The 17,562-nt window shown below is 46.0% G+C and overlaps 1 protein-coding gene across 6 annotated transcripts in view; it reads right to left on the bottom strand.

The window, feature by feature from the left end:
• Window positions 1–822: 822 nt before the first annotated feature.
• Window positions 823–17,562, bottom strand: part of LOC106566343 (host cell factor 1) — a 44,933-nt gene continuing 28,193 nt past the window's right edge. For 5 of the 6 annotated variants that reach the window (XM_014134268.2, XM_045692840.1, XM_014134270.2 and 2 more), the window contains 10 exons: window positions 16,021–16,206; window positions 15,714–15,909; window positions 14,794–14,987; window positions 14,269–14,292; window positions 12,612–12,827; window positions 9,739–9,876; window positions 4,445–4,630; window positions 3,859–4,168; window positions 2,050–2,113; window positions 823–1,754 (listed from right to left, as the gene is read on the bottom strand). In XM_014134268.2, coding sequence (XP_013989743.2) covers window positions 1,715–1,754; window positions 2,050–2,113; window positions 3,859–4,168; window positions 4,445–4,630; window positions 9,739–9,876; window positions 12,612–12,827; window positions 14,269–14,292; window positions 14,794–14,987; window positions 15,714–15,909; window positions 16,021–16,206 — 1,554 coding nt within the window. In that variant the 3' untranslated portion in view covers window positions 823–1,714. The remainder of the gene's footprint in view (window positions 1,755–2,049; window positions 2,114–3,858; window positions 4,169–4,444; window positions 4,631–9,738; window positions 9,877–12,611; window positions 12,828–14,268; window positions 14,293–14,793; window positions 14,988–15,713; window positions 15,910–16,020; window positions 16,207–17,562) is intronic. The other variant, XM_014134269.2, reaches the window with a different exon arrangement.

Here is a 17,562-nt window from a genome sequence, read left to right on the forward strand (position 1 = left end):
CGGGAATTTATCTTTTAAAAAAAAAGAAGAAAAAAAAGAAAACAAGCCTTGGGAAAATAAAAATAACCTTTTGAATTCCATAGTCCAACAAATTAATTCTACTATGGACTATCAACAGATTGAGAGGGGGGGAAAGGTGAAAATAAATATATTTTCCCCAGCAAATTAATTCCTTTAATAAAAAAAATTAAGTAAACAAAAATAAAACAATCCACTCCTCCTTTTTCTGACAAATCTTATGTTCTGCTGCAGAGCAAGTACAAAAAGTCCTTGTTAACGTAAATCGTTCGTTACACCACCAATTCTGAAACTGTCAAATCAGGTTATAAAATAATTATTGGGGTTGTTTCACCCTGGCAGTCAGCCAATCACCGTCACCCTGGCAGTCAGCCAATCACCGTCACCCTGGCAGTCAGCCAATCACCGTCAACAAATTCCTCCAATGAAAGCAGAGAAACTACCGGAGTAGATAGTCAACTAGAGAACAAATAAAAGCAGTCTCCTAAACCTACATGAACCACAGGTAATTTTTTTTTGTTCTTTCTCAAGCTAATCCTTTAACTCGTTTCCTCTCTGACATAGCTACACATTAAAAACACAGTGATGTCACAAAGCAAGATGACAGCCAGGACAGATACAGAGTATTGATTGGTCGATGAGGATCTGTCCTCTCCCAACGTCCTGCTGGTCCGTTCGGTGTATTTATTAAATCTCTGTGACGATCTTCTTATGTTCCAACTGTCTCCTATAGCAAACCGTCTGATTTCTCCTGATGCCCACACACACACACACACACACACACACACACACACACACACACACACACACACACACACACACACACACACACACACACACACACCTCTCCAGTGACATAATGAGATATACTAGATTGTATTATGAGCAGATATTTGTGTTGTCTATTGCTTGTGTAGATAAAACAGGGGAGAGGAAACGCATGAAAGAGACTAGAGAACTATCTAGAAACTACAGTTAAACCAGAGACTGAACTGTTTTTTTGTATTTTGATTCCACAGAAAATCATATCATAGGAAAATAAAAAGTTAATTATGTGCTTTCCATGGTTTAAACAAATATCAATAATAATATCGATAATAATAATAATACAATAAGAAATACAGAAGAATGAAATAAGGCGTCCACGGTACCACAACGTCCAGTGATGAGGGCAGGGGATCTGCTGTTTCTCAGCTTTATCTATTTTGCAGCCATTTTGTGACTGATGGGATGTTGAGCCTGGTCAACGTTCAGGATGGGGCCTGGTCAAGGTTCAGGATGGGGCCTGGTCAAGGTTCAGGATGGGGCCTGGTCTAGGTTCAGGATGGGGCCTGGTCTAGGTTCAGGATGGGGCCTGGTCAAGGTTCAGGATGGGGCCTGGTCAAGGTTCAGGATGGGGCCTGGTCAAGGTTCAGGATGGGGCCTGGTCAAGGTTCAGGATGGGGCCTGGTCAAGGTTCAGGATGGGGCCTGGTCAAGGTTCAGGATGGGGCCTGGTCAAGGTTCAGGATGGGGCCTGGTCAAGGTTCAGGATGGGGCCTGGTCAAGGTTCAGGATGTGCTGTTGTAGGGTTAGATGGGGTTCTGGTAGAGGTTGGGGTCCGGGGTCTAGGTGGAGCCTGGGGTATTGTATTCAGTAGGAAGGTGTTGTATTCAGTTCAGTCATCATGGACAACAAGGGGAGAGGAATGAACCCCCTCACTGGTCTGATCTGGCCTTCTTCGGACCAGCAGCTTTCCTACAAGAGGAGAGAAAACATGATTCAACAGATGAACATGGATAAGGCTGCAGAGTTCAGACAGATTGTCATAACTCTTAACTTAACTGAGGGGTGACAGGCTTGGCCACAACCGACTACTGAAAAACTTTATTCAAACACTTTTTGCATTTCCAAATAAATAAATGAATACATAGTATTTTAAAAGGACTGTATTTTATTTGAAGTTAAAATACCTGAATTCATGAATTCTACTTTTTATTTAATCGTTCTGTGGATACTAAAAAGAGAGAGGAGGATGAATCCTAGTACTCACATGTCAGGCGAGGAGCCTGGTCTCTTAACAGTAGGTTTACCTGCAAGGCCATCTTTACTAATCTCTACAGGGAGGAGGAAGGGAAACTGTTAGGATTGCACTGAACAAAAAATATAAAAACGCAATACGCAACAATTTCAAAGATTTTACTGGAGTTACAGTTCATATGAGGAAATCAGTCAACTGAAAAATTCTATTAGGCCCTAATCTATGGATTTCACATAACTGGGATTACAGTTGGTCACAGATATCTTGAAAAAAAAAAAGGAAAAAAAAGAAAGCTATGGGCATAGATCAGAAAACCAGTCAGTGTCTGGTGTGACCACCATTTGCCTTATGCCGCGTGACATCTTCACAGAGAGTTGATCAGACTGTTGATTATGGAATGTTGTCCCACTCCTCTTCAAATGGTCGTGTGACGATGCTGGATATCGACGGGAACTGGAATACGCCATCATACACGTCGATCCAGAGCATCCCAAACATGCTCAACGGGTGTGGTGACGTCTGGTGATTTTGCAGACCATGGAAAAACTGGGAAATTCTCAGCTTCCAGGAATTGTGTACAGATCCTTGTGAAATGGGGTCGTGTGTTATTATGTTGAAACATGAGGTGATGGCGGTGGATGAATGGCACGACATTGGACCTCAGATCATATACCAGGATCTCGTCATAGTATCTCTGTGCATTCAAATTGCAATTGTGTATGTTGTCCGTAGCTTATGCCTGCCCCATACCATAACCCCACCGCCACCATGGGGCCACTCTGTTCACAATGTTGACGTCAGCAAACCGCTCACCCACACATTTTTTACATTTACATTTTAGTCATTTAGCAGATGCTCTTATCCAGAGCGACTTACAGTAGTGAATGCATACATTTCATACATTTTTTCTCCGTACTGGTCCCCCGTGGGAATCGAACCCACAACCCTGGCGTTGCAAACACCATGCTCTACCAACTGAGCCACACGGGACGCCATACACGCTTTCTGCCATCTGCCTGGTACAGTTGAAACCAGGATTCATCCGTGAAGAACACACTTCCCCAGTGGCCATCAAAGGTGAGCATGTTGCCCACTGAAGTCGGTTACGATGCCGAACTGCAGTCAGGTCAAGACCCTGGTGAGGACGAAGAGCACGCAGGTCAACTTCCTTGAGACGGTTTCTGACAGTTTGTGCAGAAATTCTTCGGTTGTGCAAAACCCACAGTTTCATCAGCTGTCCGCGTGGCTGGTCTCAGACGATCCCGCTGGCGAAGAAGCCGGATGTGGAGGTCCTCGGTTGGCGTGGTTACACGTGGTCTGCGGTTGTGAGGCCAGTTGAACGTACTGCCAAATTCTCTAAAATGACGTTAGAGGCGGCTTATGGTAGAGAAATGAACATTCAAATTCTCTGGCAACAGCTCTGGTGGACATTCCTGCAGTCAGCATGTCAATTACACGCTCCCTAAAAACTTGAGACATCTGTGGCACTGTGTTGTGTGACAAAACTGCACATTTTAGAGTGGCCTTTTATTGTCCCCAGCACAAGGTGCACCTGTGTAATGATCATGCTGTTTAACCAGCTTATTGATATTCCACACCTGTTAGGTGGATATATATATCTTGGAAAAGGAGAAATGCTCACTAACAGGGATGTAAAAAAGAAGAGAAATTAGCTTTTTGTTTCATAATGGAACATTTCTGGGATATTTTATTTCAGCTCATGAAACATGCGATCAACACTTTACATGTTGCTTTTATATTTTTGTTCAATGTAACATTGACAACTGACAAGTGAATCGAGTTTAACGTAACGTTCCGTACCTTGGAGCCACCTGACCTGCGTGGCAGGGCCGTAACCTTTCTCGTTGCGGGCTGCGATACGAAAGATGATGGCAGGCTTCGTGGTGTAGTCTATGTGTGCGTTGGAGAGGCTGGACGACTGCACCAGGCAGGAAGGGTTGGGCCCACAGAACACCCGCATGAAAGCCAGCTGGGCTGGGGTGGTGGTGGTAGTGGGCTTGGCCTGCTCCCCGCTCTGGGCACTCTGGATGGCCAGGTACACCGAGTACTCGATGATCTTACCAGATGTAACCGACGGAGGCTCCCAGGTCAGGTGGGCACCGTCTGGGCTCTGAGTGGGGAGGAGGAAGAGAGGGGAAGAAAGCGTGATATGAGCTATAAAACACAGAATCATATAAACAAGGTGAAATAAAATAACACTTCCTGGGTAAAATATGTTTGATAAAATAACTCCCTGGGTAAAATATGTTTGATAAAATAACACTCCCTGGGTAAAATATGTTTGATAAAATAACACTTCCTGGGTAAAATATGTTTAAGAATGTGTTCTTTACTGACTTAACTGGTTAAATACTAAAAATGTAATTTAATAAAATAAAATGTTAACCTTGCTGATCTTGATAGCACAGGGAGCTCCAGGGAAGCCTGGTAGACAGGTCTTGAAGGCTGAGACCTCTGAGAAGTTCCCCCGGCCACAAGTGTTGATCCCGGCCACTCTGAATTTATAGGCCGTCCCTGGCTGGAGATCGATCTTCCTCATCTGACTGTAGTCCGGGATCGTCCCAGAGTCATCCTACAACACGCAGAAAAACAACATGTTTTCCTTGATATCTTATCTGGCTATGCTCCATGACATAGGCTGTAGGCTTGTTCATTTAGCTGACAAAATATGTTTATAAGTCCCATGCCATTATTTTACATTATACGATTTTAATAGTAAGAACAATATAATTGAACTTAGCTGAAAATATTTCTTAAGGATATTTTTCCCCATTACGGAGTAAGTGTGTATATGATGTGGCTATATTGAGGTAATAGCGATTACGTGAAACAGGTCCTATATGCTACATTTAGCGTTATTTGGTAACTTTAGTTGTGAATGATACAAACCTTACAATGTATTAGAAATCAAAACATTCAGTGCATTTGGAAAGTATTCAGAGCCTTTCACTTTTTTGTTACGTTACAGCCTTATTGTAAAATGTATTTAAACAACTGTTTTTCCTCATAAATCTACACACAATACCTCAATGACAAAGGTAAAACAGGTTTGTCATTTTTGCAAATTTATTACAAATAAAAAACTGAAATACCTTATTTACATAAGTATTCAGACCCTTTGCTATGAGACTCGAAATTGAGCTCAGGTGCATCCTGTTTCCATTGATCATCTTTGAGATGTTTCTACAACTTGGAGTCCACCTGTGGTAAATTCAATTGGATTGGACATGATTTGGAAAGGCACACACCTGTCTTTATAAGGTCCCACAGTTGACAGTGTATGTCAGAGCAAAAACCAAGCCATGAGGTCAAAGGAAGTGTCCTTGGCACAGATCTGGGGAAGGGTACCAAAACATTTCTGCAGCATTGAAGGTCCCCAACAACAGAGTGGCCTCCATCATTCTTAAATAGAAGAAGTTTGGAACCACCAAGACTCTTCTTAAAGCTGGCCGCCCGACCAAACTGAGCAATCGGGTGAGAAGGACCTTGGTCAGGGAGGTCACCAAGAACCCGATGGTCACTCTGACAGAGCTCCAGAATTCCTCTGTAGAGATGGGAGAACCTTCCAGAAGGACAACCATCTCTGATGAAACCAAGATTGAACTCTTTGGCCTGAATGCCAAGCGTCACATCTGGAGGAAACCTGGCACCATCCCTACGGTGAAGCATGGTGGTGGCAGCATCATGCTGTGGGGATATTTTTCAGAGGCAGGGACTTGGAGACTAAATCAGGATTGAGGGAAAGATGAACGGGAAAAAAGTAGAGATCCTTGATGAAAACCTGCTCCAGAGCGCTCAGGGCCTCAGACTAGGGCGAAGGTTCACCTTCCAACAGGACAACGACCCTAAGCACACAGCCAAAACAACGCAGGAGTGGCTTCGGGACAAGTCTCAATGTCCTTGAGTGGCCCAGCCAGAGCCCGGACTTGAACCCGATCGAACATCTCTGGAGAGATCTGGAAATAGCTTTGCAGCGACACTCCCCATCCAACCTGACAGAGCTTGAGAGGATCTGCAGAGAAGAATGGGAGAAACTCCCCAAATACAGGTGTGCCAAGCTTGTAGCTTCATACCCAAGAAGACTCAAGGCTGTAATCGCTGCCAAAGGCACTTCAACAAAGTACTGAGTAAAAGGTCTGAATACTTATGTAAATGTACTATTTAATTACATTTTTTTAAACATGTTTTTGCTTTGTCATTATGGGGTATTGTGTGTAAATTGATGAGAGGGAAAAAAACGATTTAATACATTTTAGAATAAGGCTGTAACGTCATGGGACTCTCCAACCTTGTTCCTGCAGCTACCCAGTGCTTCATTTAACATCGATTGTACCATGTTTTCGCAACGAAAGATAGTGCCACTAAACTGTTGACAGCCTTTCTGCGCGCTCTAGTAAGGAATAAAAAGTGAGACAGGACACTGGTGGGGAGATATTCTGTATAGCTAAAAGGTTAACGTGTCACCCAATTAATTATGAAAATATATATATATATATATTCCTGTTTGGCCCTGTCCGGGGGTATCGTCGGATGGGGCCACAGTGTCTCCTGACCCCTGCTGTCTCAGCCTCCAGTATTTATGCTGCAGTAGTTTATGTGTCGGGGGCTAGGGTCAGTCTGTTATATCTGGAGTATTTTTCCTGTCTTATCCGGTGTCCTGTGTGAATTTAAGTATGCTCTCTCTAATTCTCTCTTTCTCTCTTTCTTTCGGAGGACCTGAGCCCTAGGACCATGCCTCAGGACTACCTGGCATGATGACTCCTTGCTGTCCCCAGTCCACCTGGTCGTGGCTGCTGCTCCAGTTTCAACTGTTCTGCCTGCGGCTATGGAACCCGGACGTGCTACCTGTCCCAGACCTGCTGTCCTAGACCTGCTGGAACACTGACCTGTTCACTGGACGTGCTACCTGTCCCAGACCTGCTGTCTTCAACTCTCTAGAGACAGCAGGAGCGGTAGAGATACTCTCAATGATCGGCTATGAAAAGCCAACTGACATTTACTCCTGAGGTGCTGACTTATTGCACCCTCGACAACTACTATGATTATTATTATTATTATTTGACCCTGCTGGTCATCTATGAACATTTGAACATCTTGGCCATGTTCTGTTATAATCTCCACCCGGCACAGCCAGAAGAGGACTGGCCACCCCTCATAGCCTGGTTCCTCTCTAGGTTTCTTCCTAGGTTCTGGGCCTTTCTAGGGAGTTTTTCCTAGCCACCGTGCTTCTACACCTGCATTACTTGCTGTTTGGGGTTTTAGGCTGGGTTTCTGTACAGCACTTTTGAGATATCAGCTGATGTAAGGGCTATATAAATACATTTGATTTGATTGATTTGATATTAAAAAAAATCCCGTTTACTAGGCTATTCAAAATCAAAATATAAAATTCACTATAATTGAAGCCGCCGGGCGCAATCATTGAACCAACAGCATCGCCAAGGGGTCATAGGTTCTCTCCCAGACTCATGAATAAACATTAGAGCGTAGCATTAGGTAACCAGTCCATTCAGTATGCATAAATAACAGTTCACACTCAAAAAGGCTAGACCAATTATGTAGAAAAGGCTGTTTTATGGGGTTTTTTCTGCCATGTTTTTTTTGGTTTTTTTTTCTGCCATATGCGGTGACCTATGTATCTTATAAGGGCACAATCATTATTTTAATTCAGTTTTTTTTTTTTTTCAAGCTTGGGCTCAAAGGCTGTAATATAATTATGGGTGTTTTGAAATAATAATCACCTCAGAAAGCGCTGTCCATTTTGTTGTGTTAGGCTTTATAACAACATCAAAAACAACCATGTTTTCCACTATTTCAACCTGCTGTTGAACTTGTTTCTTCAATACTGATCATCACAGTGAGGGGAGTTTTAAAAGCTGCGTATTGTTTTGATGATCAGTGTTGGATGTGATTTTAGATTGCATTGATGTCAGAGTGGTTACAGGGACATTAGAGCCCTGAGTACCAGGCCATTAGGACCTGATGGAGGGACAATAGAGCCCTGAGTACCCGGCCATTAGGACCTGATGGAGGGACAATAGAGCCCTGAGAACCAGGCCATTAGGACCTGATGGAGGGACAATAGAGCCCTGAGTACGAGGCCATTAGGACCTGATGGAGGGACAATAGAGCCCTGAGTACCAGGCCATTAGGACCTGATGGAGGGACAACAGAGCCCTGAGTACCAGGCCATTAGGACCTGATGGAGGGACAACAGAGCCCTGAGTACCAGGCCATTAGGACCCGATGGAGGGACAACAGAGCCCTGAGTACCAGGCCATTAGGACCTGATGGAGGGACAACAGAGCCCTGAGTACCAGGCCATTAGGACCTGATGGAGGGACAACAGAGCCCTGAGTACCAGGCCATTAGGACCCGATGGAGGGACAACAGAGCCCTGAGTACCAGGCCATTAGGACCTGATGGAGGGACAACAGAGCCCTGAGTACCAGGCCATTAGGACCTGATGGAGGGACAACAGAGCCCTGAGTACCAGGCCATTAGGACCTACTAGAGGGACAATAGAGCCCTGAGTACCAGGCCATTAGGACCTGATGGAGGGACAACAGAGCCCTGAGTACCAGGCCATTAGGACCTACTAGAGGGACAATAGAGCCCTGAGTACCAGGCCATTAGGACCCGATGGAGGGACAACAGAGCCCTGAGTACCAGGCCATTAGGACCCGATGGAGGGACAACAGAGCCCTGAGTACCAGGCCATTAGGACCCGATGGAGGGACAACAGAGCCCTGAGTACCAGGCCATTAGGACCCGATGGAGGGACAACAGAGCCCTGAGTACCAGGCCATTAGGACCCGATGGAGGGACAACAGAGCCCTGAGTACCAGGCCATTAGGACCCGATGGAGGGACAACAGAGCCCTGAGTACCAGGCCATTAGGACCTGATGGAGGGACAACAGAGCCCTGAGTACCAGGCCATTAGGACCCGATGGAGGGACAACAGAGCCCTGAGTACCAGGCCATTAGGACCCGATGGAGGGACAACAGAGCCCTGAGTACCAGGCCATTAGGACCTACTAGAGGGACAATAGAGCCCTGAGTACCAGGCCATTAGGACCTGATGGAGGGACAACAGAGCCCTGAGTACCAGGCCATTAGGACCCGATGGAGGGACAACAGAGCCCTGAGTACCAGGCCATTAGGACCTGATGGAGGGACAACAGAGCCCTGAGTACCAGTCCATTAGGACCTGATGGTCGTTAGCAAGTTGGGTACATGTGAGGTACATGTGAGGTACAACCAAAGCATGTTTAGAATGCATAAAAGGAGATCACCGTGACTCAATGGTCATGTAGAATTTTACTGAGGCCATGACTCATGACTGCCAGGTGTGGCGGTAATACGGTCACCCAAACAGCCCTAGTAGGAGGAAGCCGTAGATCTCAAGTCTCTCCTTGATTCGTCGCATCGTCTCCGCGCCTTCCTCCTCAAAAAACACTGGAGGAGAAGTTCAGAGGGATGGACCTTGGGGAGGTTCTCCTCCAATACATTTTGAGAATGAGACTATGAGCGAGCGTGTGAGAAATTGAAGAAAACAAAAATCAAATCAGAATGTGTGAAACCACTAAAAAAAATCTCTATATAAACCCATTATCGTCGATAGCATTAGTGACTTCAGAACAACAGTAGCCACGTTGATCGTCGCCTTAGTGTCTTACATCGACAGCAGCCGCGTCTTCGTCGGGTAGGTAGTAGTGCGTGACCACGGTGTTGGTAACCTTGACGATGCCAACATCAAACCACTGGTTGTCTTTCTTCAGCGGGGCTTTGGCCACCGCAGTAGACGGTCCTGGCCTCTGGAGAAGACATGGCGGTTAGAACGTACACAATATGAATAACAGTTCTCACATTTATTCATTAGAGGAATAGATAAGACAGAAAAATAACGTAATAATTACAATGGATCTACATTAATGTGTTGTTATTTATCATTTCTTTAGGAACCTTTATTCAGCCAGATAAGTCATTAAAAAAAAAATATATATATATTTTTTTTTAATTTAAAATAAAAAATATATATATATTTTTTAAAACCATTTAAAAAAAATATATATATAAAAATTATTTCTAAAAATATAAATGTTTAAAATGTTTTATTTATTAATTAAAAAAAATATATATTTTTTTTTTAAATGACATACATGTATACAAAAAAAAAATATATATATATATATATATATATATATATATATATATATAATGAGGTGGTTTGTCAAAGAGGTGAACAGAAATCAGCCTCTGGGCAACACATGATGGTTTGAAAACGTACTTGTACGCATCATTCTTTGGCAGGGTGTTTTTCAGCATAAAAAAAAGTATTGGGTATTTTTTTTTCGGGGCCGCCTATGTTCAAACAGATTTTTTTAAGAATAATTTTCAGAACGGAAAAATATCTTCATTGTAAACTTAAAATGATTAAAACCAGATACAAAATATGTAGAAAAGATAATAGAGCTAATATATATACATTTAAAATAAGATCATCTTTGAGACCCAACAATCACCAAAATAAAAATTTAGACGGAGAATCTTAAATTCCAAAAACTACGCATTACGGAGGATTTTTGTCATTGCATGGGGCCTCCATTAATGTTATGTTTGAGTCACTCAGATAGCATACAGTTGAAGTCGGAAGTTTACATACACTTAGGTTGGAGTCATTAAAACTCGTTTTTCAACCACTCCACAAATTTCTTGTTAACGAACTATAGTTTTGGCAAGTTGGTTAGGACATCTACTTTGTGCATGACAAGTTATTTTTCCAACAATTGTTTACAGACAGATTATTTCATTTATAATTCACTGTATCACAATTCCAGTGGGTCAGAAGTTTGCATACACTATGTTGACTGGGCCTTTAAACAGCTTGGAAAATTCCAGAAAATGATGTCATGGCTTTAGAAGCTTCTGAAAGGCTAATTTACATAATTTGAGTCAATTGGAGGTGTACTTGTGGATGTATTTCAAGGCCTACCTTCAAACTCAGTGTCTCTTTGCTTGACATCATGGGAACATCAAAAGAAATCAGCCAAGACCTCAGAAAAAAAAAAAAAATTCTAGACCTCCACAAGTCTGGTTCATCCTTGGGAGCAATTTCCAAACGCCTGATGGTACCACGTTCATCTGTACAAACAATAGTATGCAAGTATAAACACCATGGGACCACGCAGCCATCATGCCGCTCAGGAAGGAGACGCGTTCTGTCTCCTAGAGATGAACGTACTTTGGTGCGAAAAGTGCAAATCAATCCCAGAACAAGGAAACAGGTACAAAATTATCTATATGCACAGTAAAACGAGTCCTATATCGACATAACCTGAAAGGCCGCTCAGCAAGGAAGAAGCCACTGCTCCAAAACCGCCATAAAAAAGCCAGACTAAGGTTTGCAACTGCACATAGGGACAAAGATCGTACTTTTTGGAAAAATGTCCTCTGGTCTGATGAAACAAATATATAACTGTTTGGCCATAATGACCATCGTTATGTTTGGAGGAAAAAGGGGGAGGCTTGCAAGCCGAAGAACACCATCCCAACCGTGAAGCACGGGGTGGCAGCATCATGTTGTGGGGGTGCCTTGCTACAGGAGGGACTGGTGCACTTCACAAAATAGATTGCATCATGAGGGAGGAAAATTATGTGGATATATTGAAGCAACATCTCAAGACATCAGTCAGGAAGTTAAAGCTTGGTCACAAATGGGTCTTCCAAATGGACAATGACCCAAAGCATACCTCCAAAGTTGTGGCACAATGGCTTAAGGACAACAAAGTCAAGGTATTGGAGTGGCCATCACAAAGCCCTGACCTCAACTCTATAGAACATTTGTGGGCAGAACTGAAAAAGTGTGTGCGAGCAAGGAGGCCTTCAATCCTGACTCAGTTACACCAGCTCTGTCAGGAGGAATGGGCCAAAATTCACCCAACTTATTGTGGGAAGCTTGTGCAAGGCTACCCGAAACATTTGACCCAAGTTAAACAATTTAAAAGGCAATGCTACCAAATACTAATTGAGTGTATGTAAACTTCTGACCCACTGGGAATGTAATGAAAGAAATTAAAGCTGAAATAAATCATTCTCTCTACTATTATTCTGACGTTTCACATTCTTAAAATAAAGTGGTGATCCTAACTGACCTAAAACAAGGAATTTTTACTAGGATTAAATGTCAGGAATTGTGAAAAACTGAATTTAAATGTATTTGGCTAAGGTGTATGTAAACTTCCGACTTCAACTGTAAGTCACGGCAAGATGTGTAGAATTGCAGGAAATGTTCTTAGCAGGAAATTCGCCAAGCCCACCACCTAAACCCCATTTTTATCCAGAAATAAACCCCGTTTGGTAACACTTTACCTGAAGCTATAATGCATTATAAGACTTGTCATGAGCATGTATGACCCCCTTTTATAAAGTATTATAAAACCATCTCATAGTGAACTGACTAAGTAACAGCCATTTTGAGTTACTTCAATGATTATGTTTTTTATTTTTAAAATCAGGTAAACAGAGGTCAGAGGTCATCCAATCCACTCACCCCTGCGGCAGACTCTATTCCATTGACCCCCTCTGCCATGGGCGTAGCTGCCTGTATCTTAGCCGGACTGGTCGCCATCATTGTCTGAGTTGGTGTTAAGGTGCAGGACGGGGCTAACCGGGCCACAGCCTGGGTCACTGCAGCAGCCAGCTCATCAGCGTTACTCTCTGACGCTGGGTCGTTCAGGCTGTCTGCTGGGGCCAGGCCCTCGGTGGGCTGGATCAAATCATAAAAGTTTATTTATACAGAATTTCGTAAATAATTAAAAATGCAGTTCAAAGTGCTTATTTAACAAATACAAACAACACATTCAGATCGCCCCAAAAAAAGACAGACAGACAAGACAAGACAGTAGGGCTGCACAATATGGCAAAAGAGATGCATATCACACGCAATATTTTGAAAACGCCACTAAAGCCCAACGTACGTTTTTAATTCTAGTTAATTCTGTCGTCTCCCTCCTCAACTCGTGACTACTCCCCCCCACACACACCAAGCCCCGCACCCTGTCAATCAAGCAGCCCAGGTCATCATCCTCGTCGCCGTCAGATTCACTATAAAGTCATTCTGTTAGAGCAGTCCAGGTCATCCTCGTCGCCGTCAGATTCACTATAAAGTCATTCTGTTAGAGCAGTCCAGGTCATCCTCGTCGCCGTCAGATTCACTATAAAGTCATTCTGTTAGAGCAGTCCAGGTCATCCTCGTCGCCGTCAGATTCACTATAAAGTCATTCTGTTAGAGCAGTCCAGGTCATCCTCGTCGCCGTCAGATTCACTATAAAGTCATTCTGTTAAAGCAGCCCAGGTCATCATCCTCGTCGCCGTCAGATTCACTATAAAGTCATTCTGTTAAAGCAGCCCAGGTCATCATCCTCGTCGCCGTCAGATTCACTATAAAGTCATTCTGTTAAAGCAGCCCAGGTCATCATCCTCGTCGCCGTCAGATTCACTATAAAGTCATTCTGTTAGAGCAGTCCAGGTCATCCTCGTCGCCGTCAGATACACTATAAAGTCATTCTGTTAGAGCAGTCCAGGTCATCCTCGTCGCCGTCAGATTCACTATAAAGTCATTCTGTTAGAGCAGTCCAGGTCATCCTCGTCGCCGTCAGATACACTATAAAGTCATTCTGTTAGGTCAACAAATGGTTCCAAACAAGAATGTTGTCGCTTTCTTCCATAACATCAATCACACTGTTTAAATGGATTCCAACAGTTCAAGTATTGTGATCTATATGACCAGTAAAATATAATGAGACTAGACAGAACGAAAGATACAGACAGACAGAGACACTTAGACGCAGGCAGAGACAGGGGCAGGCAGACCGTTAGAGACAGGGGCAGGCAGACCGTTAGAGACAGGGGCAGGCAGACCGTTAGAGACAGGGGCAGGCAGACCGTTAGAGACAGGGGCAGGCAGACCGTTAGAGACAGGGGCAGGCAGACCGTTAGAGACAGGGGCAGGCAGACCGTTAGAGACAGGGGCAGGCAGACCGTTAGAGACAGGGGCAGGCAGAGACAGGCAGAGACAGGCAGAGACAGGCAGAGACAGAGGCAGGCAGAGACAGAGGCAGGCAGAGACAGAGGCAGGCAGAGACAGAGGCAGGCAGAGACAGAGGCAGGCAGACCGTTAGAGTAAAACAGTGGCTGGGCTGACTGACCTGGTTGTGTTGTGCTGCTGCTGCCTGGGCAGTAGGAGACAGTTGGAGACAGGCAGTTAGAGGAAGACAGGCAGACAGAGAGACGGCGACAGGCAGGCAGGCAGACAGTTAGCGACAGACAGGCAGGCAGAAAGTTAGCGACAGACAGGCAGAAAGTTAACGACAGACAGGCAAGCAGGCAGAAAGTTAGCTACAGACAGGCAAGCAGGCAGAAAGTTAGTGACAGACAGGCAGGCAGAAAGTTAAGGACAGACAGGCAGGCAGAAAGTTAAGGACAGACAGGCAGGCAGAAAGTTAGCGACAGACAGGCAAGCAGGCAGAAAGTTAGCGACAGACAGGCAGGCAGAAAGTTAGCGACAGACAGGCAAGCAGGTAGAAAGTTAGCGACAGGCAGGCAGCGACAGGCAGGCAGGCAGAAAGTTAGCGACAGACAGGCAGCGACAGGCAGGCAGGGAGTCAGCGACAGACAGGCAGGCAGACAAACAGTTAACGACAGGCAGTAAAACAGTGGTTGGGCTGACTGACCTGGTTTTGTTGTGCTGCTGCTGCCTGGGCCTGGGCCTGAGCCTGAGCCTGAGCAAGAGCCTGGGCCTGAGCAAGAGCCTGGGCCTGAGCCTGGGCCTCCTGCAGCTGCTGTTGTTGTTGTACCAGGGCTGCCAGCTCAGCCTGAGTCAACACAATGGGGATGGTGGTGGTGTGATGGCCACCGTCTCCTTCATCTGGAAGGGGGGGGGACAGGAGAGATGAGAATGCTAAATGCTAAACGCTAACGATTCTCTCTCCAGTCCTAACCACACATCTGGTTAAAACAGCCAATCTGTTAGCCTTCCAGGGACTTGCTAGCGTTGGAATTTAACAAATCAGTAACGACCCCCTGCTGGTTCTACATCAGGGGCCCGTATTCATAGCGTCTCAGAGTAGCGGAGCAGTAGGGGCCTAGTGGAGCGGTAGGGGCCCTGGTGCTGGAGCGGTAGGGGCCCTGGTGCTGGAGCGGTAGGGGCCCTGGTGCTGGAGCGGTAGGGGCCCTGGTGCTGGAGCGGTAGGGGCCCTGGTGCTGGAGCGGTAGGGGCCCTGGTGCTGGAGCGGTAGGGGCCCTGGTGCTGGAGCGGTAGGGGCCCTGGTGCTGGAGCGGTAGGGGCCCTGGTGCTGGAGCGGTAGGGGCCCTGGTGCTGGAGCGGTAGGGCCCTGGTGCTGGAGCAGTAGGGCCCTGGTGCTGGAGCAGTAGGGCCCTGGTGCTGGAGCAGTAGGGCCCTAGTGGAGCAGTAGGCCCTAGTGGAGCAGTAGGCCCTAGTCCCCAGTCTGTCTTTCTCTACTTCCTCATGACAGCCTGTATGGCCAGGGTCTGTATGGCCAGGGTCTGTCTGGCTCACTCTCTGTCTGGCTGGCTGTCCGGCTCTCTGCCCGCCCTTCCGCCCGCCCATCTGCCCACCCGTATGTCTACTCACTCATGACAGCGTGCTGTGCGGCCTGCAGGACAGCCTGTATGGCCTTGGCCTGGGCGTTAGCCTCCTCAGTAGCAGCGTGTTGTGCCGCCTCCTCGGCAGCAGCAGTAACAGCCAGCTCCTCGGGGGTTAAACCCGTCACCATCAGGGTCTGCTGGCCCCCCGAGCCACCTTCAGACATCAGCTCTGCAGGCAGGCCCTAGACAACAGGATGCAGAGAAGGGGGGAGTGGGGAATTTGTTGAGGACAATTCAATATATTCATACATCTTGACAACGAAACAACTAGTTTGCTCAGAAATTAATTGTACCTCCTGCTCCCCCTGGTTCTGTTCTTCCATGCCCTCCACATGGACATGTATCCCAGCTGCAGCAGCCTCCTCCAGGGTCACGACCCTCACCGTGCCCTCTGGGAGAGAGTCGGTCTGCATGGCCTCCTCTTCCTCTTCAGCCCCCGATGCCACCGCCTCAGACGACCCAGACATTGATGAGATCTCCTGGAGGATATAGAAGAGAAAGAGTCAAGGAGAGAAGAGAGAGCGCGAGCGAGAGAAGGAGAGCAAGAGGAGAGCGAGCAAGGAGAGCAAGCGAGAGGAGAGCAAGAGAGGAGCGAGAGAGGAGAGCAAGCAAGGAGAGCAAGCAAGGAGAGCAAGGAGAGCGAGCGAGAGGAGAGCAAGAGAGGAGAGCAAGAGAGAAGGAGAGCGAGCAAGGAGAGCAAGAAGGAGAGCAAGAGACAGCGAGCGAGAGGAGAGCAAGAGAGGAGAGAAAGAGAGGAGAGCGAGAGAGAGCGAGTGAGAGCAAGAGGAGAGCAAGAGGAGAGCAAGAGAGAAGGAGAGCGAGCAAGGAGAGCGAGCAAGGAGAGCGAGCAAGGAGAGCAAGCAAGGAGAGCAAGGAGAGCGAGCGAGAGAAGGAGAGCAAGAGGAGAGCAAGAGAGAAGGAGAGCAAGAGAGAGCGAGCGAGAGGAGAGCAAGAGAGGAGAGAAAGAGAGGAGAGCAAGAAGGAGAGCAAGAAGGAGAGCAAGAAGGAGAGCGAGCGAAGGAGAGCGAGCGAAGGAGAGCAAGAGAGGAGAGCAAGAGAGAGAGAGCGAGAGGAGCGAAAGAGAGAAGGAGAGCAAGCAAGGAGAGCAAGAAGGAGAGCGAGAGAGCGAGCGAGAGAAGGAGAGCAAGAGAGGAAAGCAAGAGAGCGAGCGAGAGCAAGAGAGGAGAGAAATAGAGAAGGAGAGCAAGAGAGGAAAGCAAGAGAGCGAGCGAGAGCAAGAGAGGAGAGAAATAGAGAAGGAGAGCAAGCAAGGAGAGCAAGAAGGAGAGCGAGAGAGCGAGCGAGAGAAGGAGAGCAAGAGAGGAAAGCAAGAGAGCGAGCGAGAGCAAGAGAGGAGAGAAATAGAGAAGGAGAGCAAGAGAGGAAAGCAAGAGAGCGAGCGAGAGCAAGAGAGGAGAGAAATAGAGAAGGAGAGCAAGCAAGGAGAGCAAGAAGGAGAGCGAGAGAGAGCGAGCGAGAGAAGGTGAGCAAGAGAGGAGAGCAAGAGAGGAGAGCGAGCAAGGAGAGCAAGAAGGAGAGCGAGAGAGAGAAGGACAGCGAGCGAGAGAAGGAGAGCGAGAGGAGTCAGCGATGAAGTAAAAATAAAAGAAAAGGGCTGAATTGTCAAATTCTCAAAACTTACTGGGTGGTTTGCACCAACATTGTTTCAATTATTTTTAGATTAAGGTTAAATTAATACTAGGATTAATTAAAAGCTTGGTTTAAAGTTTGATTAATAGATAAAACCTTGATTTAACCAGTTTAATAGTTAACCCATGTGGCTGCTACCCACCATAATGTCCAAAATAAATGTCTTTAACAGTCTATAGTGCAGA

The sequence above is a fragment of the Salmo salar genome, chromosome ssa13, assembly GCF_905237065.1.
Source record: "Salmo salar chromosome ssa13, Ssal_v3.1, whole genome shotgun sequence".
Classification (NCBI taxonomy): domain Eukaryota; kingdom Metazoa; phylum Chordata; class Actinopteri; order Salmoniformes; family Salmonidae; genus Salmo; species Salmo salar.